Source organism: Plutella xylostella, chromosome 10 (assembly GCF_932276165.1).
Source record: "Plutella xylostella chromosome 10, ilPluXylo3.1, whole genome shotgun sequence".
Taxonomy (NCBI): Eukaryota; Metazoa; Arthropoda; class Insecta; order Lepidoptera; family Plutellidae; genus Plutella; species Plutella xylostella.
The window spans coordinates 1,129,659-1,151,559 of NC_063990.1; the positions used below are offsets into that span (position 1 = coordinate 1,129,659).

The 21,901-nt window shown below is 40.8% G+C and overlaps 1 protein-coding gene across 3 annotated transcripts; it reads right to left on the minus strand.

Moving 5' to 3' along the window:
- Positions 1–1,763: 1,763 nt before the first annotated feature.
- On the minus strand, positions 1,764–21,858 carry LOC105382930 (dnaJ homolog subfamily C member 16). 3 transcript variants are annotated; one of them, XM_048623435.1, is made up of 18 exons: positions 21,435–21,858; positions 21,044–21,220; positions 20,193–20,282; positions 19,460–19,593; positions 18,510–18,656; positions 17,921–18,101; positions 17,523–17,634; positions 17,324–17,413; positions 16,828–16,914; positions 16,304–16,424; positions 15,465–15,576; positions 14,630–14,744; positions 13,350–13,522; positions 12,106–12,237; positions 6,327–6,428; positions 5,698–5,902; positions 4,426–4,549; positions 1,764–3,929 (listed from the first exon to the last, which is right to left on the minus strand). In XM_048623435.1, the coding sequence occupies exons 1-18, from the start codon at positions 21,608–21,610 to the stop codon at positions 3,829–3,831; spliced, it is 2,379 nt and encodes a 792-aa protein (XP_048479392.1). In that variant the 5' UTR covers positions 21,611–21,858; the 3' UTR covers positions 1,764–3,828. The 3 variants fall into 3 exon arrangements, with proteins under 3 accessions (XP_048479392.1, XP_048479391.1, XP_048479390.1); XM_048623434.1 differs by lacking the exon at positions 17,324–17,413 and having other exon boundaries at positions 17,433–17,634; positions 21,435–21,857; XM_048623433.1 differs by lacking the exons at positions 16,304–16,424; positions 17,324–17,413 and having other exon boundaries at positions 16,707–16,914; positions 17,433–17,634; positions 21,435–21,857.
- Positions 21,859–21,901: the final 43 nt, after the last annotated feature.

Here is a 21,901-nt window from a genome sequence, read left to right on the forward strand (position 1 = left end):
TTAAACTGGGTTAGATTTAGGCCTGTTTTCAAACCAAACTGACTGTAGTTTGTACAGAGCCTTAGCCCCAATTTCGCCATACTTGGTTACATCATAACCAGGGATTGGTTCATCAATTATACATCATCTTCATATTAAATTCTTGACAGATGTGTGAAAAATCAACCACTAATCCCTGGTTATGATGTAACCAAGTATGGCGAAATTTGGGCTTAATCTATCATTTTTTTCGAATATCAGATAATTTTAATCATGACTATTATTTCTTTTCAGATAAGGACTTCTTGTAAAGAGATCATGGGAAAGTGGCATTTAGCTGTTCAACATTACAAGTCCTGTAGACAGTTGAATGATTAGTTGTTTTGTTGTGTAAAAATAATTTATTAATTATCAATTATATGTATGCGTTTTATTTACATAAATTTGGAATTTCATAACCATACCATACTATAGTAAAAGGGACATTGGGCTTTCAGTACCTAACAGCTTTCATTCAATATTCAATGAATCTTTGCATTCTCTCACTCTGTAAAATCAATCTAAATTTAAGGGCCAGTTTAATGTTTAAAGAATGTAAATGAATGAAACACATACATCTGTCAATAAGTAAAGAGCAATCTTTATTCATATCGGACAAATTCATAGTGGAATTAAAATACAGGACTGATACTTTCCTTATTTAAAAATAAATATAAAAGGCAATAAGTTATTTCGGTTTCAATAAGGATTAGCATAATAACAACCCATATACAAACACCAAATAATGGTGGAAATGGCCTAAAAATTTAAATGATGGGAACAATATAATTGAACTTACATTACAAACTACAAAAACATTTCAAAGTTAGGGGAGAACAAAGCTTAACTAGCGCCAAGGACTTAACATATAAACTACACTAGGTAGTCTAGGTGGCTAAAACTCGATAAAGTTGTTTATTTCTAACCAACTTCGATAAAAGGGGGAGGTTCTCAATTCATCTGTATGTATTATTTTTATCAGTTGTAGATATGTGGTGCTTGGCCTTAAAAAAGCACTACAAATGAAGTTTTTTACTTTAAATGATACTAACATATTATTTTCAAATAAATTAGGTATGTTTTGTTTCTATTGGTGGCACTAGTCTGGCATACATTATAGAAGGTAAAAATAGTAAAAATAATTTACATTCACAAGAATTTATAATATAATCATAATTAGTATAAAAGATTGTCTTTTCACTAAGTAATTAGGTATTATCAAAATGCATTTTCACTGTCACTGAATGAAGCACTCCGGTGAATTAAATAACATGATTTATTAAACATAGTAAACATTGTTAAAAGTAAAACAATTAGGAAACTTTTTGGGTATGTCAGACCTGAACCTGAAGGCCTAGCACGGGGCGCAAGCCATGACAAAAAGAGGGTCTTTTATCACTAAATACATCTTGATCAACATCTCGTATGCGAAAATTGCTATCATGCTAACACAGAAGCACTAAGGTTAGGCAGTTACCGCATAAATAAAAGAGCTTTTAACATAAGTTAGGTATAATTAATTATAAATTATGGCGAGTTTTGCTATCTAAAATAACTACTACATTATACATTTGGTAACATTTGACTAGCATGCTTGAGGTTCATCCATGTGACCATGATTATTCTTAATACAGTTAGGTACATCTTGTGAGTTTATTGTAAGCATAATATTTAGTTTACAAAGGACATGAGGCCAGAACAGAACATAGTCTAGTGACGCTCATTGCAGTCGAGACAAAACTTAGATTATTTCAAGGGAGGTATTGTTGTGAGGTTGTAGAACTGCCTTTAGCATATTCAGCTACTAACATAATACAAACGTGGGTGTAAAAATGTGCTTTTTAAATTTAACGACATATTGAAATAATGCGAAAGGTGGCTATTTTTATCAATAGAAAATTTAAAAGGGAGGAGCTGATATAGTTTTAAATACTATAGCTTAAATTACCTTAGTGTTAAATATATTTCGCTTTATCAACACAAGCAAAGTTTAAAAATGTAATAATAATACTATAATATATTTCGGCTGAATATTACCGAGGTATACTGTTATGTATATACTTTTCTAATTAACTACTTATAGATTCAGAGTGTCTAGTGGGAGTTTAAACCGCTGAAAAAACTTGGCACAGACGCCACCTAGCCTTACATTCGCTACACTGCAGAAGATCCATAAAAAACACGTTTGTTTTCAATGCAATGTTCAAACATTGATGGCAAACTCCCTCTAGGCCCTCTGTCTGTGTATTTAAACGACAACATTAGATGCAGATACACAAAGGTAATAAATGGGTTAAACAAACAGGTCAACTTACGCCTTTATAAAATATCATACAATATAGGCACTGGAGGATTAAGAAAACATAGTTGAATTTACTTATAGGTAGGTATTATTTAATTTTAAAGCAATCAACTCTGTTTATCGATATAGTTGTGATTATCAAAAGTGTGAAAAACTGCTAATTCCCTCTAAATTCAATAGTGCAGTGCCTCTACACAAGTTGCATAGTCTGTACATTAGAATTGGGATGCCAATACTATAAATATAATTCTGGGGGACCTATTACCACATCTGGAGTTTATACCACACGTTATAATTTTACAAGTCAATTCTAATAGACACACTTTACAAATAACTTTTCAATTTTCCCCATTCCTGCCGTATTTTGGAGACTATGGCTTACTTAGATAGAAGATAGTTAAAGATTTATTTAGATTATTTGTCTATCGATTATTATAAAATTTTACTATTTGTTTTGCCACTTGACTTTAGGTCGATACGCACTAGTTTTTGATAACAAATATGTGCCCGATTTTGTTCAATCCACCCAATTCATGTAGTGTGTATATAAAGACGTGCAAATATCAACCTATACCCAAATATAAAAAAAAATGGCTATACTTACTAATTCTTCTATTTATCACCTAAAATGTCCGAAATCATCAGTTCACCTACCGTGGAAGAGATAGGCACTAAAACTTATACTCTTACACAATTTAACATTCCATTTTGACAAAAAATGCCAGAGAAAATTGGTACATTACGATCATTGACTAACACTATAATAAATATAATAACATCCAACGATACAACGATGTCTAAACATAATAGTTATTATAAATAAAGGACAGATTAGAAGACATTGAGACATATAAAAAGTAAAAATACGGAATATATAAAAAGTGATAACGGCCATTCTTGGTTAGTAATCGGGTATAACGTGCGCAGATAAAGAAGTAATATGAAAATGGCGACCATCAAATAAGTGGGAGTAGGAAAGAGTATTGACATACTTACGAATCACGCGAGATAGCATGACTTCGATTGCCATGTTTATATTATTTCTTTATTTGGTACCACCATGTGGCTAGACCAATTTATATTAAACATACTGCAACTGCAAAAATGCAAAAAAGAATACATCATGTACCTACCCGTCTCAGGGTAACTGAGACAAAACAATATGTCACCTTGTTAAACGACAAACGTAGTAACACAGGGTAAATATTAACACTCAACATCTCAAAATCACAACAGAAAATACACGAGTAGACTTTAATCAAATTCAACACTAATTAAATAGGTAAAATTTAACTACACTAGGTTCACACGATGTGTTTCCCTCGAAATGCCTCGAAACCTCAGAACAACAACTAATACACACGGAACAATCCAATAGAAAAGAAACCTCTATGGTCGAAAACTTTATGGCAGTTGCGCTGTCACGAACGAAACTGAACTGAAGAGAACCCTAGCGGGCGGAACATAAACCGGTAAGTAGTACATTATGTATTTACTTGCGGGTGCGTTCATTTGGTGGTCATGTCGGGCCAGTAGTTGATGTAGTAGCGGTGAGTAGAGCCTTCGAATAAACGGTCCAGCCAGTTGTCCAGCCCGTCCAGGAGGTTCTCTGTAATGTTGCACAGATTAATTTAATAATTAAATATAAACAACACCATAAAAAAGTTTTGTTGGTGCAAAATTAAATGCGTAGGACTAGTCAAGTAAAGTAAATATGCATCTTTTTAACACAGAAAGCATTTCTTTAAAATGCCGGGTTGCCAATATAATTAAATATAAAACCGCCCAAATCCATCGCCCAAGTACTGGTGAGGTATACTCACAAGTACGGGTTCTATGGGATATGCAAGTAGCTGGTCTACACCTGCAAGTATGCGCTCTATACCTGCACGTATGCACTCTACGCCTATGAGTATGAATTGTATACCTGTGAATATAATGTCTATACCTGTGAGTATGATGTCTATACCTGTGAGTATGATGTCTCTACCTATGAGTATGATTTCTATACCTGTGAGTATGGGCTATATACCAGTGAGTATGATGTCTAGTCCATACCTATGAGTATGATGTCTAGTCTATACCTATCAGTAAGCACTCTATACCTGTGAGTATGGGGTCGGGCTGCTCGTCGGCGGAGGACTCGTCGCTGTGGAAGCCGATGAACGCGCCCGCCTCGGGGTCCGCCGCCAGCCCCGCGCCCAGCGACCGCGTCATACTGCGCATGCGCTGGAAGTAAACAAGATAATTATTATTTAATAATACTTCAGTCATGATGAAAACTTTTATCACGTCTAGCAGACCGTTTTATGTATGCAGCTTCATGCTGGGCCGCATGAATATAGATTTTTAGAAGTTAGCGGTGTTTTTTATATGTATTTTGCAATGATGGGCCCGCAGAAGTATTGAGATTCGTTGCTTAAAAACACTTAGGTATAATTACGAGTTGTACATTATGCCACGTGACCGCTAACAATAGCGGTGCTATAAAATGCTCTACGATTGACGTTCCGCACAGCAAACGGAGTAAAGGTCCCAACAGACATCGGGCGGTCCGTGACAGCGACGGCGTCTACGCTGCTCTAGCTGGTTCCGTAATTTTATGAAAGATTTTTATTGTCGGCCATCTATATTGGCGAGCAAAATTTCCCTTTTAGCCTCTACGGTCGGCTATTATTATCATCCCTGAATTTTATCGCCTACTCACGTGGTGCTTCGCCTTGGACTCGGGGTGCGTGGCGTGGTAGATGCAGAAGTAGTTGCGGTGCGGGTTGAGCGCGAGCACGGTGCCGACGCAGTGGCGCCGCCTAGAGACAGCTGTTCATTATGTGGTACACTCACGTGGTGCTTCGCCTTGGACTCGGGGTGCGTGGCGTGGTAGATGCAGAAGTAGTTGCGGTGCGGGTTGAGCGCGAGCACGGTGCCGACGCAGTGGCGCCGCCTAGAGACAGCTGTTCATTATGTGGTACACTCACGTGGTGCTTCGCCTTGGACTCGGGGTGCGTGGCGTGGTAGATGCAGAAGTAGTTGCGGTGCGGGTTGAGCGCGAGCACGGTGCCGACGCAGTGGCGCCGCCTAGAGACAGCTGTTCATTATGTGGTACACTCACGTGGTGCTTCGCCTTGGACTCGGGGTGCGTGGCGTGGTAGATGCAGAAGTAGTTGCGGTGCGGGTTGAGCGCGAGCACGGTGCCGACGCAGTGGCGCCGCCTAGAGACAGCTGTTCATTATGTGGTACACTCACGTGGTGCTTCGCCTTGGACTCGGGGTGCGTGGCGTGGTAGATGCAGAAGTAGTTGCGGTGCGGGTTGAGCGCGAGCACGGTGCCGACGCAGTGGCGCCGCCTAGAGACAGCTGTTCATTATGTGGTACACTCACGTGGTGCTTCGCCTTGGACTCGGGGTGCGTGGCGTGGTAGATGCAGAAGTAGTTGCGGTGCGGGTTGAGCGCGAGCACGGTCCCGACGCAGTGGCGCGCGTTGACCCGCAGCTCGCGGGTCCCCCCTAGAGACAGTTGCAGCACGCGGCGGAACCACGAGATGTTGCGCTCCACCATTAGGTAGGCGAAGAGTAAGGTTTTGTTTCTGGGGAGAAGATAAATTGTGTGTGAAAATCTGTATAAAGTAGACTTATGTAATCGGTGTAAAGCAGTCTTTTTTTTATTGGTTAGCGTTGTATTTTAATTACATTTGAAATTTTTCGTCATAATGGATAGTTCAAAATTAATGGAATGTGAGTTCCGTCTTGACACCAGCACGTGCCTGACATGCCCGTTACTGGTTTTCCCGGCTCCGTTCAGAAAATTTTGACACAATTTTAAAGGTAGGCAAATACCTAATATTATGTTTTGATTATTAATTTTCACATTACCATGATTAGATAAGGGCACAGTGTAAGAATATTCTTTTGTAAAATAAAGGACAGGCTACGTCTGTGTCATGCGTTGTGTCCGAAACTCTCCTGTCGGTCTATGATGAGTGATGACATAAAGTAAATCTGTGTCCTTACTTGCGGTACGGCCAGACGGTCTTGTGGAACTTGGAGAGCAGCATGGTGCGCGACTCCGCGTCCACCAGGATCACGATGGTGCGGCACCCCGGCTTCAACAACCTGTATCAAGAAAGTATTCAATATAAACGAAGTAGGTAGATAAATTTATGCTCAGGACTTTACAGTCCGGGATTACTCCCGGAAGGTAATTTCTACATATGTTCAGTTGTCAAGTACCTATGTCCACTAATTTCTTATACAATGAATGTATGTCAGTTCTACATACATTCATTGTATAAGAAATAAGTAAGTGGTTTATTTTTACATCACAGAGTTAATGATCGTATGTGTTTGATATGAAAATGCGTCCTGTTGTGCCCCGGCATAGAGTGCAATAGTTTATATAATTAAAATATATTGCTAGTTTTAGCACAGCTCCATTTGTATTAATCCATTTCTCTCAGGGTCACAGAAACAGAGGTCAGTGTCGCTTCGATGGAACCAAAGTTACTATCGCTGCGTCAGTGACTCTGTGTCGCCAGAACCGCTCTACTCGTATGTGCACCTGGCTCCCTATGTGTTACACGACTTGGACATGATTTGACAGCTGTCATAGCTGCTATTAGTATAATACGAGGGTGCGGAGGGCCTGGTGCCGGCGGACGCGCACCACCCGCCGCTGCGCGCGCGCGTGCTGGCCGCGCCCGCCCCCCCCGCGCTGCCGCCCGCCCCGCGCACCGTGCGGCGGTCTCATGCTGCAGACTATGATGCTGTTAACACAGCTCTTGCTTCAGTTGACTGGGATCAGCATTTATCTGTAGACTGCATTGAGGCTGCCGTAGATAATTTTTATACTGTCATTAATGAAATTATAGATAGATTAATTCCTAGTCGTGTCGTTCATGATGAGATGAAATATCCTAGGTGGTATTCAAAACCGTTAATAAGCTTAATAAATAAAAAAAATAAAGTTCATAAAAAATGGAAAATATACGGCAGGCTATCCGATTATGAAAACTTCTCATCGCTGCGACGAATACAAAAAAAAATGGAAACTGATTGCTTTGACAGATTTATTTCCAACGCAGAAGATAATATAAAGATAAACTCCAAACATTTTTGGTCGTACATAAAATCGAGAAAAAGTATAAATGAAATCCCAGACACAATATACTTGGATGAAAATAATGTTGGTTCGGACGGTCAATCAATAGCAAATATTTTTAACAAATTTTTCCACTCAGTTTTTGAAAAAGAATCCACTGTAAACGATTTAGATGATTATGAAGGTAACTATAATAACACAACATTACTATGCACTGTAGCTATAAATTTTGATACAGTGGAAACATATTTAAAAAAACTAGATACTTCTAAGGGATGTGGCCCAGATGGTCTTCATCCCCTGTTTCTAAGACGCTGTCATAAAGAACTCGCAATTCCAATCACGGTCTTATTCAGGATGTCTTTAGAGACCTGTATAGTTCCAATTAAGTGGAAACAGTCTCTTGTTACTCCCATTTATAAGGGTGGCGGTGATAAGCATAATGCTAACAACTATAGAGGTATATCTAAGCTTAATGTTATTCCAAAATTATTCGAAAAAATTATATACGACGTTATGTTTCCTTCAGTTAGACCGTACCTGATAAATTCTCAACATGGTTTCATCAATCAGAAATCAACAGAATCAAATTTGTGTGAATACATAGATATTTTATTGGATGCTATGGATAACGGATTTCAGGTGGATGCCGTGTATACCGATTATTCAAAGGCTTTTGATAAAATTCCCCATAATATATTAGTTAAAAAACTCGATTTATTTGGTATACACGGCAACCTACTGAGATGGCTAGATTCTTACTTAAGGAACAGGTCGCAAGCAGTTTCTATTAAGGGATACTTATCATCTTTTATCCCTATTTCTTCTGGTGTCCCCCAGGGCTCTCACTTGGGCCCCCTTCTCTTCAATATTTTTATCAATGATGTAACTAATATTTTAAATAATTCCGACTCTTTATTATACGCTGACGACACGAAAATATTTATGAAGGTGAGTTCTTTAGACGATTGTCATAACTTACAAGCAGATTTAAATAATTTAATGCAGTATTGCAATAAAAATAAAGTTAAACTTAATATCGATAAGTGTTGTGTCATATCTTTCACAAGAAAAAAAAACAAAATTTTATATGACTATAATTTTCAAGATAAAAGTTTAAGAAGGGTAACCGAGGTGAGGGACCTGGGTGTCCACCTCGATAGTGAATTATCGTTCCGGAGACACTACGATATAATTACAGCAAAAGCATATAAGATGCTGGGTTTTATTTTTAGACAGAGTAAAGATTTTAAAAGCCCCACCACTCTTATCTTGCTTTTTAACTCTTTTGTTAGGTCCATACTTGAATATGCATCGACGGTATGGAACCCTAAATACCAAAATCACATATATAATATTGAAAGAATACAAAATAAATTCATTAAACGTTTAAAATATAAATTTAAAAATTTCGATACCAACTCTTTTCTTTCACTTGAAACCCGCCGTGACATGAGAGACCAGATGTTTTTGCACAAAATTATCAACAACCATATTGACAGTCCATACCTACTTGGTAAAATGGCTTTGTACTGTAAAGGCAACTCCCGCCATCCAAAGACCTTTGTTATTAAAAACTGTAGTAGTAACTATACTAAAAACCCATTCGCTATAAGAGCTTGCGAAAGTTACAATAAATCACATCATATAACTGATATATTTAGCGAAAAACTCATTAATTTTAAGAAAAAAATTATTACTAACTTAAAAATAGCGTAGTAGTAGATTTGTCTGTAAGTAACTTATCATATAAACACATAGTAAGTACATGGGTAATATACCTAATTATATAATTATTATATAAGTACCTAATTATATTGTTGATTGTTAACTTCTTAACTTTATGCATCTTAAGCAGTTCAGTGATGTTCTGAGTATTTAGTAAAAAAATAGGTGTGAAAACTTTATTGGATTGTGTGTAAACCATATGTTAATTTATAATATGTAATAGTATAAGCTGTTTGTTTTCCAAATAAAGAAAATTAAATTAAAATTAAAAAATACACTGACCGGACGCGGACGAGTCCGTTGTACTTCTCCTTGCGCAGCTCGTGCAGCCGCAGCTCGGCCTCCCGCACGGAGACACTGACTCCTCCTCTATGATGATGATGATACTACTACAGGGTGTTGCAAAAAGGGTATACTAAGCACAAACCAACATGTGCAGCATGGTATATCTACCTAAGCCCGAAAATGAAATCAGAATTTCGAAATTCGCGTTTTTTTATCATTTTCCATAGAAAATATCATTTGTTAGTCGTATACCTCGAAATCAAAAAATCCTTGTAGCTTTTCACCTATTCGCATTTCACCGTGATAGCGTTTTTTGTTGTAGCGTATTATATCGGTAGTATATTTTGTTAATAGCATATATTTTTAATATATTTTAACAACAGTAGCAAATTTTGATGTAGCATGTATTATCAATAGCTTATTTATTAAGCTGCATTTATATTTTGAATAGCAAGTAAGTATTTTTTGTCACATCTTATTTAGGTCGTATATTGTTGTAGTGTAAAAGAAATATCGCGATATGTACCTAATAATGCATTACAAACAAATATCTATCAAGGTGAAAAGCGACTACAGTGAATTTTATTTTTTATTTTTATTTATTTTTATTTTGGCTTCATACAGTCATAAGTTATGAAAATACAGATTTAAAGACTTACATACTATTATGGACTCGGAGAGCCGACAATTTAAAATTAAGATATATTTTAGTTTACAAATATCCAGAGAACTATCAACTAGTGGACTTATAAGAAAATTTAATTACTAAGTGAAATAATAACAATTTTGAAATAGCGTGGTTAAGATAGTAGGTAGGTTACTTATACAATATGATGTCTAGTTAGAGTAGAATAGAATGGAATATACAAAAACATAAACAAGGAAAGTTATTAATACTTAACTATAGTTATATTAGTGATTGAGGTGTTTCAAAGTTTTACTTTTAAATACATCTATAGTGTCATTAAATGGGTCAATGTTGGAGGCTGATAATTCAGAGTTATATAAGTGTAGTGTGCGATACATATAGCTATTACGAGTATAATTTTTATTGTAATTAGGAAGTATAAATAACTTATTTCTATTACGAAGAGGACGCAAAGAACGCAAGAGGCCATGGGATCTCACAGTAAAAGGGATTCTACATAATAAGGATGGACAAATAATTTTACCGTTTAAGATTTTATATAAGAACGTGAGGTCCATTAACTTCCGTCGCAGGCTTAGAGGGGTGAGATTAAAATTAAAATGTTTTAGCCTTGAATCATAAGATGTGCAGGGATAATGAAATTTGAATGATAGACTTTTAAGGAACTTCTCTTGAACCTGCTCTATACGTTTGATGTGTATGTGATAACAGGGGGACCATACAACTGAAGCAAATTCTAAAATGGATCTTATGAATGAGTTATATAATATTTTAATAGTATTTATACTTTGAAAAGGCTTTGAAACTCTATTTATGAAACCTACATTTCTAAATGCTCTGTTAACTATACTGTCTATATGTGAATTATATGTCAAGTTGCTATCCATCAGTATCCCTAAGGGCGCCTTCAAATTAGTCGCTAAGTGTCGCGCGACACTTAGCGACTAATTTGAAGGCGCCCTAAGTCACGAATAGTATTAACTCTAGGTAGCTCGCTATAATGTAGTATGTAAGGAAAAACTAGTGGCTTAATTTTACGAGTATAAGTTATGACGGAGCACTTGCTAGCGTTGGTTCACCTTACAGTATTCAGTTAGAGCACATAAATCTTGCTGTAATAGCAAACATGCTTGCTCGTCAGTGATGATCCTGAAGATCTTCGTGTCATCTGCATACAGTAAATGATCAGCGTGCTTAAGGACTCCTCCGATGTCATTGATATAAAGTGTAAAAAGTAACGGTCCCAAGTGGGATCCCTGAGGAATTCCTGAGGAGATATCCAGAAAATTTGTCTTAAAACCCTTTAGTACTACCGCCTGACTACGATTCCGAATATAAGATTCGATCCATCGCAACAGAGATCCATGTACTCCGAGCTTTAACAACTTTTGTAACAGTGTATCATGGTTGATTTTGTCAAATGCTTTGGAAAAATCTGTGTAAATAACATCCACCTGTAAATTTCTGTTCATAGCATTAAGCAAGTATTCACTGAAACTAACCATATTAGTCTCAACACTACGTGATTTGATAAAGCCATGTTGTTCCTCAGCTATAATGTTTTTGACAAAGTATGCTAATTGATTGGTTACAATTTTTTCAAATATTTTTCCGAATATACTTAACTTAGAAATGGGTCTATATTCAGAATTCAGGAACTCAGGATTGAAGACAGGCAGGAAAGTAAATCAACTATGATTTTTTCAGACAATTGTCAGTAGCGTAGCGATCAAAAATTATACTACAAGAATAAAAATCTATTCACAAATTTTGATATCGCGGCGAAATGCGAATAGGTGAAAAGCTATAAGGATTTTTTGATTTCGAGGTATACGACTAACAAACGGAAAATATGTATGTTGGTCACGTGACTTTTTTATTATGGAGAATGACTTTATTTTCGCGAATTTCAAAATTCTGATTTCATTTCCGGGCTAAGATATAACATGCTGCACGCGTAGGTTTCGGCTTAGCATACCCTTTTTGCAACACCCTGTATACTGACCCACTAACTAGACTAACCCACTGACCTGACGAGTCCGTTGTACTTCTCCTTGCGCAGCTCGTGTAGACGCAGCTCGGCCGTGTCCCCGCGCCGCGCGCCGCCGCCGCCCCGCCGCCGCTCCTCCCGCACTCGAGACACTGATTCTTCTTCGAGGCGGCTGTAAGGAATAGTGGCAGGGTTATTTGGTGTTTGTATGTGAGGTAGGGAGGGCACATGATGGCATTGTTTCGAAAAGGGATGAAGGTTTAGTACAGGTTTTTGTAAGTGAACTATAGACGAAATAGATGACAGAATTCAAACGGACACTTTTTACCCTTTTGTACACTAAAGAACTTGAATTTTAGACGTACTTCAGTTATATTGGCTCAAGTTTCATGATAGTTTCTACTAGCGACTCCCTGCGACAGTCCTTATGTTTAGGACTGCGTGGATGTCCGCGCAACACCATTTTGGCATTAAATGGACTTAAACCAAAGCATTAATCAGTGCCCCCACTCACACGAGGTACTGCACGAGGCAGCCGGCGCCCAGCAGCAGCGCCAGCGTGGCCAGCGCGGACAGCACGGACGCAGGGCCAGGTGTTGCACCACCAGCTATATCTCTACTCACACGAGGTACTGCACGAGGCAGCCGGCGCCCAGCAGCAGCGCCAGCGTGGCCAGCGCGGACAGCACGGACGCAGGGCCAGGTGTTGCACCACCAGCTATATCTCTACTCACACGAGGTACTGCACGAGGCAGCCGGCGCCCAGCAGCAGCGCCAGCGTGGCCAGCGCGGACAGCACGGACGCAGGGCCAGGTGTTGCACCACCAGCTATATCTCTACTCACACGAGGTACTGCACGAGGCAGCCGGCGCCCAGCAGCAGCGCCAGCGTGGCCAGCGCGGACAGCACGGACGCAGGGCCAGGTGTTGCACCACCAGCTATATCTCTACTCACACGAGGTACTGCACGAGGCAGCCGGCGCCCAGCAGCAGCGCCAGCGTGGCCAGCGCGGACAGCACGGACGCAGGGCCAGGTGTTGCACCACCAGCTATATCTCTACTCACACGAGGTACTGCACGAGGCAGCCGGCGCCCAGCAGCAGCGCCAGCGTGGCCAGCGCGGACAGCACGGACGCAGGGCCAGGTGTTGCACCACCAGCTATATCTCTACTCACACGAGGTACTGCACGAGGCAGCCGGCGCCCAGCAGCAGCGCCAGCGTGGCCAGCGCGGACAGCACGGACGCAGGGCCAGGTGTTGCACCACCAGCTATATCTCTACTCACACGAGGTACTGCACGAGGCAGCCGGCGCCCAGCAGCAGCGCCAGCGTGGCCAGCGCGGACAGCACGGACGCGGCGCGCTGCCCGCGCAGGGCGTGGGCGCCGCGCTCGCCCCACTCCGCTAGAGCCGCCCACGCCGCCCAAGCGAAGCTCACTGCTGCCTCGTCCGCAAGTTCCTGTTGGTGAAGTTGACATTAGATTATCCCTGAGTCACCCCCTTTTGGCATAGTATACCCTTTTTGCAACACCTTGAACATAATTATATACGGAAAAAACTATTATCTATAGTAAAAAGTCACACGACCATTAACCAATGTCTCTATACAATAAGGAACAAAAATCAAAAGTGGTTTACTTGGAGCCCTGAGACACCCTTTATCGAAAAAATCGGCAATAGTAAGGGTAGTCGAGTACTCGGGTAGAGACACTAACAGGCAAATAGTGTAGCGTGAGACAAATTCTAGTCTGCTGGTTCGATGGAGTAAGATAGCCAAACATAACCGGTAGTGGTAGGATGGTATTTTCGTTATTATAGCACAACTAGGTACAGTCAGCTGCATAAGTAGCTGTACACTTTTGTACCTTGTCAATCTGAAACCGCCTATCCATTCATTGAAACATTGACGGTTCGTCACTTTGACAAGGTACAGAAGTGTACAGCTACTTATGCAGCTGACTGTACCTAGTTGTGCTATAATAACGAAAATACCATCCTACCACTACCGGTTATGTTTGGCTATCTTACTAGCTACTACAGCTACTTATGCAGCTGACCGTACATTAGGCTCTTGTGAAATCTCAATAGTACACAATGAATGCTGACAACACAGTACAGTAAGGTGCAGATAAACCTGACCCCCCTCAGAAGCATTGTTAGTATGAGAGGGGGGTCAGGTTTCTTTGCACCTGACCGTACTATCTGTACAGGAAGTATACAGTCAATTACAAATAAAGATAAAGATAAAATACTCTTAATTGCACACAAACAGAAACAGTTTCACAAACATAGAAAAGAAAATAAATAGTACAATCGGCGGCCTTATTACTAAAAGTAATCTCTTCCAGACAACCAACAAATATTTCAACGGAAAACTGTACAAAAGTACACTAATTAGCCAACAGTTCAAATTCAAATTAATTTATTCATCAAATACATTGTTTTCTTAAACTAACATCATTGAGTTTACTCCTACTAAGTTTAAACAACCTGTGACAGGAGAAACTCGCTCTTTGTCTTAGACACTAACAATATATTTGTTAACAAATGAGTTTATAAACAGTACCTGAAGGCTGGTCTCGTAGGCCATGGTCTCGGTGGGCCGCAGCAGCCGCTTGATGAGCTGCTGCAGCGCGCGCTCCGTCTCGTTCAGCCGCTCCTGGTACTTCAGGATGTCGTCCCTGGAATAAACGTTATATGTACTTATTTACTTATTCTTATAGCACTAGACAGTGAGTGTCAGAGGGTCATAGGGAAAAATGTTAATTCTGCCAATTACATACTTATAGAAAAAGACGTAAGTATTGAAGATAAACTAATGCAAAAGTTGGCATGTTACTTTTTGAAATCATGACATGTACACGAAGGAGGTGACGGTATGGTGCCCAAGAAGAGAATGTAAATCAGTGGGTAGATCACCTGCTCTTAGTTTGGTAAGACGACATTTTCAAGGTTGCTGGAAGACAGTGGCTTAGATTAGGACAGGTCCGGAAAAGTTGGCGTACTTATAAGGAGGTTACCCAACAGTGGATGATAGAAGGCTGATATTGATGGTTATGAATTGATGAACCTGGTGAAGAATTGTACTATCCATTATGTGCTCTAGCCCCCTGCAATACGGTGTAATATCTACCTGTGCGGCGGCTCGGAGGGCCAGGTGTGGTTGAGCCACTCGTACTGCACGTGCTTGGGGTCGCGCCGCCAGATGATCACGATGCGGTGTTGTATAGTGTGCTCTAGCCCCCTGCAATACGGTGTAATATCTACCTGTGCGGCGGCTCGGAGGGCCAGGTGTGGTTGAGCCACTCGTACTGCACGTGCTTGGGGTCGCGCCGCCAGATGATCACGATGCGGTGTTGTATAGTGTGCTCTAGCCCCCTGCAATACGGTGTAATATCTACCTGTGCGGCGGCTCGGAGGGCCAGGTGTGGTTGAGCCACTCGTACTGCACGTGCTTGGGGTCGCGCCGCCAGATGATCACGATGCGGTGCTCCATGGCCGACGAGTCGCTGCCTGGAAGGAGCGAAATATAATATTATTTCTTGTAAAATTACATTGGTAATTATAAGAACTTATCTTACTGGCCTACTTATCACGAGTAATGTTACGAGTAGTGTATCGTCAGTTAGATCATGAAGATGGTAGCTAAAGATAGCGTCGGATGAGGTCCAATGTGTTTTTATTTGTATTCGTTGAGTAGTTCCGTTGTCTATCGTAGTGTTTGTGAAGCGAAATCGTTTGCTTTTGCTTTCGTCTACAGCGGAATTGAGTCTAGCGAAGCTAGCTTCACGCGGTATAGTGATTATGATAAGGCAGAATATCTCATCTGACCCATTAGCCAGAGCATTAACAAACTCAGTCTGTCGATGCGTGTACACATAAGCGTAGTGTATCCGCTCCGGGGCGGCTCTAGCTAACCGCCGGAGCTGCGCCCGCGCCGCCGCGCCCTCGCGCCCCGCGCCCACTAGCAACACGATACTAGCTACTAGTCGCTTTACTATTGTGTCATAGTTTACTCCATGTGTCTAACAATATTCTCAGTAAGATTATAAAGATGAGAGCTAAAGATGGCGTCGGAGGAGGTCCAAGGTGGTTTTTTGTATTCAGTGAGTTCCTTCGTCTGTCGCAGCGCTAGTGTTGTAAAATTCGCTTTTGTTTTCGCCTAGATCGGAATTGCGTCTAGCGAGGCTAGCGCCGAGCGGTATAATGATACAATTATACAAATCAAGAGCCAACTCACCAGACCCATTAGCAAGAGCATTAACAAACTCAGTCTGCCGATGCGTGTACACATAAGCGTAGTGTATCCGCTCCGGGGCGGCTCTAGCTAACCGCCGGAGCTGCGCCCGCACCGCCGCGCCCTCGCGCCCCGCGCCCACTAGCAACACGACACTAGTCGCTTTACTATTGCGTTATAGTTTAGTCCATTTGTCTACCAGTATCCTCAGTTAGATTATAAAGATGACAGCTAAAGATGGCGTCGGAGGAGGTCCAAGGTGGTTTTTTTGTATTGAGTGAGTTCCTTCGTCTAGTGCTAGTGTTGTAAAATTCGCTTTTGTTTTCGTCTAGAGCGGAATTGCGTCTAGCGAGGCTAGCGCCGAGCGGTATAATGAAACAATTACACAAATCAAGAGCCAACTCACCAGATCCATTAGCCAGTGCATTAACAAACTCAGTCTGTCGATGCGTGTACACATAAGCGTAGTGTATTCTCTCCGGGGCGGCTCTAGCTAACCGCCGGAGCTGCGCCCGCGCCGCCGCGCCCTCGCGCCCCGCGCCCACTAGCAACACGCAGCAGAGGCGGCGTCTAGCCGCGCGGTATTCCGCTGGGCAGACTGTTTCTAGGACGCTCTGGGGGGAAAAAATAAGATATAGGATAATTTGTATTTATAGCTTTGTGTCTGGAAACTACAACTGCGCAGGTCATATATTAAGAAAAAAAACAGAAAGTTTAAATGCTCTCTCGACATAGCATAACTTTTATGCTATAATATAGTACTGTTTCAGTTAGAGACACCACTTTGTATATGTATATGAAAAGATCGCGAGTTCTTCGCGGGTAGCGTCAGCATCTGGTTGGCGACGGTGAGGTCGCGCAGCGTCTGCGTGGGGATCTGGCCGGTGCTGACGGTACGTGTAGCGCGGTACTACCTGTGACGACAGGCGGGGTAGCGTCAGCATCTGGTTGGCGTCGATGAGGTCGCGCAGGGTCTGGGTCGGGATCTGGCCGGTGCTGACGGTACGTGTAGCGCGGTACTACCTGTGACGACAGGCGGGGTAGCGTCAGCATCTGGTTGGCGTCGATGAGGTCGCGCAGGGTCTGGGTCGGGATCTCGCCGGTGCTGACGGTACGTGTAGCGCGGTACTACCTGTGACGACAGGCGGGGTAGCGTCAGCATCTGGTTGGCGTCGATGAGGTCGCGCAGGGTCTGTGTAGGTATCTCGCCGGTGCTAACGGTGGCGGCGGGCGCGGCGCTCTCCTCCTTCAGTAACACCATGGTGTCGGCGTTGGGTTGCACTTTGTAGCGCGCGGTCACGTTGGAAGTGTCGGGGGCTGTCATGTCGACGAAGCTGGGGGAGGTAAGCAAGTTTATAACAATTACAGATGCAGATAAAGAAATAATGGGAAAATGGAGGCTGCTTCAAAAGTGGGAGTAGGAAGTGTTGTAAGGCCTAGGATTAGAGTGAGGTAGAGTGATTTTTATGAAACGGCAATGAACAATGTAGATTAAAACAATGCTATAACCGAAACAGCTTAACATCACACCTCAGAAATACAAATATTTTTTTTTAAAGCTATCAATCAGTTCGGGTGAAAAGATATAATCACTTATTTCTATACAAGTGAGTATCTTACCCGAAAGCGACGCGATCCCGGTAGTGGTAGGCGGCCAGCAGGTACCGCAGCCGCATCGTGTGCCTCCCCTCGAAGATCAGCGCCTTCACCTTGTTGTCCTCGAAGTCGGACACGAAGCCTTCGGCGTTGGAGTCCGTTATGCTCTTCACCAGCTTGTACGGGAACTTCCAGCGCATGAATTCTGGGGAATAGAGGGGAATATTGTAAGGAACGGCAGTGGCAGCTGATATTAAATGACCTACACAATGTTAAAACCCCCCGTCATTCAACACTAAAAGTCGCACAACTTTTTAAAGGCTGAGCCGATTTTGATAAAATATGGCTAGGAGCACTCGTGGTAACATAATTTTTAAAAAATAATTCTAAAATCGGATGAGCCGTTTGGGAGCTACTCTAACACAGACAGATACACATATTATTATACACAGACACGTTAAACTTATACATTTATCCCTTTAAGTCCTTAAACAATTCACTGTAGCCGTGGCCTACAGGGGAGGCATTTTCAAAGACTAGAGAGAGATGGAAAGTAAAGATAGAGATTCTCTAATTCAGGTAACAATCGTGAAGACACTAGAGGACGGCTCACCGAATATCTTAGTAATACTCTGCAGGTCGTCGCGGTAGATGTGCACATGCTTGTCTATGACCAGCGTGAGGCACGGCACGGCGGGGATGCGCACGCGCCGCGCCAGCGCCGCCTCGTGCCCCGCGTGCACCGTGCCCAGCGTCAGACCTGCCGGGGGGGGGAAAGGTAAATAACTCAATAATAAATTTAATAGCTTTAGCTAAAGTTTAGCCCCAGTTTCACCATAATCTGCTAAATAACAAGGAATTAGTTGTTGACTTTTAACACATCTGTCAAGAATTTCATATGGAGATGAAGTATAATTGTTGACATTACATGATTACAATGTAACAGGGATGTTAAGGATCTAACAGACTATGGTGGAACTAAGCATTAAAATCATGTTGCTGGAAAGTTCTTGAACAAGTCGTCAAGAAAATACTAACGAAAGCAGAATATACCTGAAATAAGTACCTTACCTAATAAAGAGTATGTAGTAAAGAATTAGTTGTAAGAGTAGGCTAACAGCCTAACAAGAATAGTTCAAGAAGCCATACTGCAGGAGAGTGACGCAGAAAACTCACAATAGGTACATAGATTCTTTACAAGTATTTCGTGATTTAATTTCTCACTTACAACAGTGACAACTATGACCTTAGCACAGTTGTTGGATGTGCGTGAAGATTTGTGGCACCCCTTGAGAGATATTTGTCCAGAAGTGGACAAATACAGGATGATAATGATGATGTGGTTAAATAACATGTAGGACATTGTATCATATAGACTCACTCTCTCTCTACCATCCAAAGGTTGTCTGGTAGAGATTGCTATAAGCAATAAGGCCACCTCTTTGTACTGTTTTTTTTTTTAATTTTTTTTTTGTAATTTTTGTTCTTGGTGCAAATAAAGTGTATTCTATTGTATTGTATTATTGTCTTCAGTGAGCCCTACTCACTGATGAGGCTAGTTACCTAGTGGCTGCAGCGCCTCCACCAGCCGCCTCCACGCGCCGGCCGCGCGCACGCAGTCGAAGCAGAAGTCCGTGTAGAACAGCACGAGCGCCGGCGTGTGCACGCTCTTCTCCACTATGTTGTTCTCGAAGTGTCTGCGATAGAGCAACACATTTATAAAGTACTAGCTGTTCCCGCGAGCTTTGCTTCACCTTAAAAAGTTTTCCCGTGGGAATTCCGGGATAAAAAGTAGCCTATGTTCTTTCTCAGGGTCTAGGCCATATGTGTACTATATTTCATTCAAATACGTTCAGTAGTTTTGGCGTGAAAGCGTAACAGACAGACAGACAGACAGACACAGTTACTTTCGCATTTATAATAAGTAAGGATAGTAAGGATTAGGATGGTGGGTGAATGAAATTAAATCTATTGCTGTCCTACTCAGTCAGTATACTGTCAAAGCAAGAGAGCAAAAGGTTGAATATTGATTAAATGTTTCATGCGAGTGAGGTAATTCAATAGTCATAGAACTAAAAAAGGGCTTAATATGTACATTAAAAGATGTATAAATCAGCAAGGAACAGTAAGTTTGACTCTTTGGGAAAAAAGTAACCAATACACATCACTGTTGTTCATCTTGCAAGCTTAATTTCACATGAAGGTATAAATGACAAAAAATCCATTTAAGTGAGCCAATACATATTAATCTCTCATTCCTGAAAATCTGTGAATATCAAACAAGTTGGTTACTTACCGAGATGTCACCGACAATTTATGGAATAGTGTGATGTCTTGATCTTGTGTCCGAAAATGTCTGCTAATGAACTCTTCAAATGGATCATTGCTAAAATAAAACACACATTTCAAATTGTAATTTAAAGTGCACAAATGATATGCACATATTATAATTTCACACTGGTATTTTTTTAGGTGGTAAAGGGTTTTTTTTTCTTTGGGACTTATGGCCAAAATCCAAAGGATCTAGAGATACACATTTTTGGTCCCTGTGCCAAACACTTGTATAAGTCATAAAAAACTATTTATTCATTTCATTATTTTTAATCACAGATAGATAGATAGTACCTCTACTACTTATTTTCCTCCTGTCCTGTTTGCAATATCTGAATATTTATAATTCCTGAGTGTGACCCAAATTAGAAAACTGATTCATTGGTATTAATTTAAGAAGTGAATTCATAAATGACTGGAATCTGGAAAATTTTTGCACATTTTGTGTAAAATGTGTCATGTACCTATGATATGATGACTGGACCAAAGAATAACAAAGTAGCTGTAGTAATTAAGCAGCATACTTACAGATAAATTATCTTCTACTCATCATCATCATCAGCCTACAGTCTACTGCTGGACCTAGGCCTCTCCCAAAGCCAATTATTACCAGCCACCTTTCGTGTCCTACAATATATTCATCATCAATGATCATCTATTGATACAGTATAAATAATATTTAACATGATGGTTTGTATCTATCACTAAAAAAAATCTGTTTGGTGTCTAACCAAGGCCCGCAATGGTGTTACAGAATAACATGAATATCTCAGATTAAAAACTTATGAGAAAAAAGTAGAATGGGTATGTATTTACCTGAATCGAGCATATTCACTGTAATCATGTCTTGGCTTATACATGTGGTCATCCTCATTTGTAATTCCGTACAGGTCATATGCATGTCTTCGTTCTGTGTCTGATAATAGCTCATAGGCTTGCTTGATCTCCACAAAGCGGGATTCCGCATTTGGATCCCCACTTTTGTCAGGGTGCCTGTTAAAAACATAGATTTTAGTAACAGGATTTAAGTAAATATATGCATATTTATTATTTGATTAGTAGTTCAATTTGTATAAGTGAAACAAGTTGAGTTATAATGCAAAAATCTATTAAATTTTGTCCCTGGCAGAAAATATTATTCTGATCCATTTTATTAATGTCTCTCGGGTAGTTTTCTTTACATTTTGATAATCTCTGTGTTACTTACCACTCTTTAGCAAGTTGTCTATAAGCTTTGCGGATTTCAGGCAGGCTAGCCTTAGGGTGGATACCCAATATCTTATATGGGTCACCGATTTTCTGGCAAGTACAGAGCATGTATAATGATGTGAGCACCAGTAAATGGAGCCACGGCCCCTTCCATCCCATGTATTTCCATAGCATAATACCAGATAAATTCAGAAACTAGCAGACCCGAAACACACGACTTATTTATGAGACTCTCATGCCGACGATACAAACATTCTCACTGTGCATACATGGCTGATGAGCAAATAAAACACTCTTTTATTTAACTCTTATCAGTCATTCGTCTTAAAATAGAACCAGATGGTTGAAAATTCGTGAAAAAGGAAAATCCTACGAAAATCACAACTGTCAAACGCACATCACTGACCCATAGACTAACTTATCCTCTTTTTTATCCTGAAAAAACCTCACAGATTAAAATATACT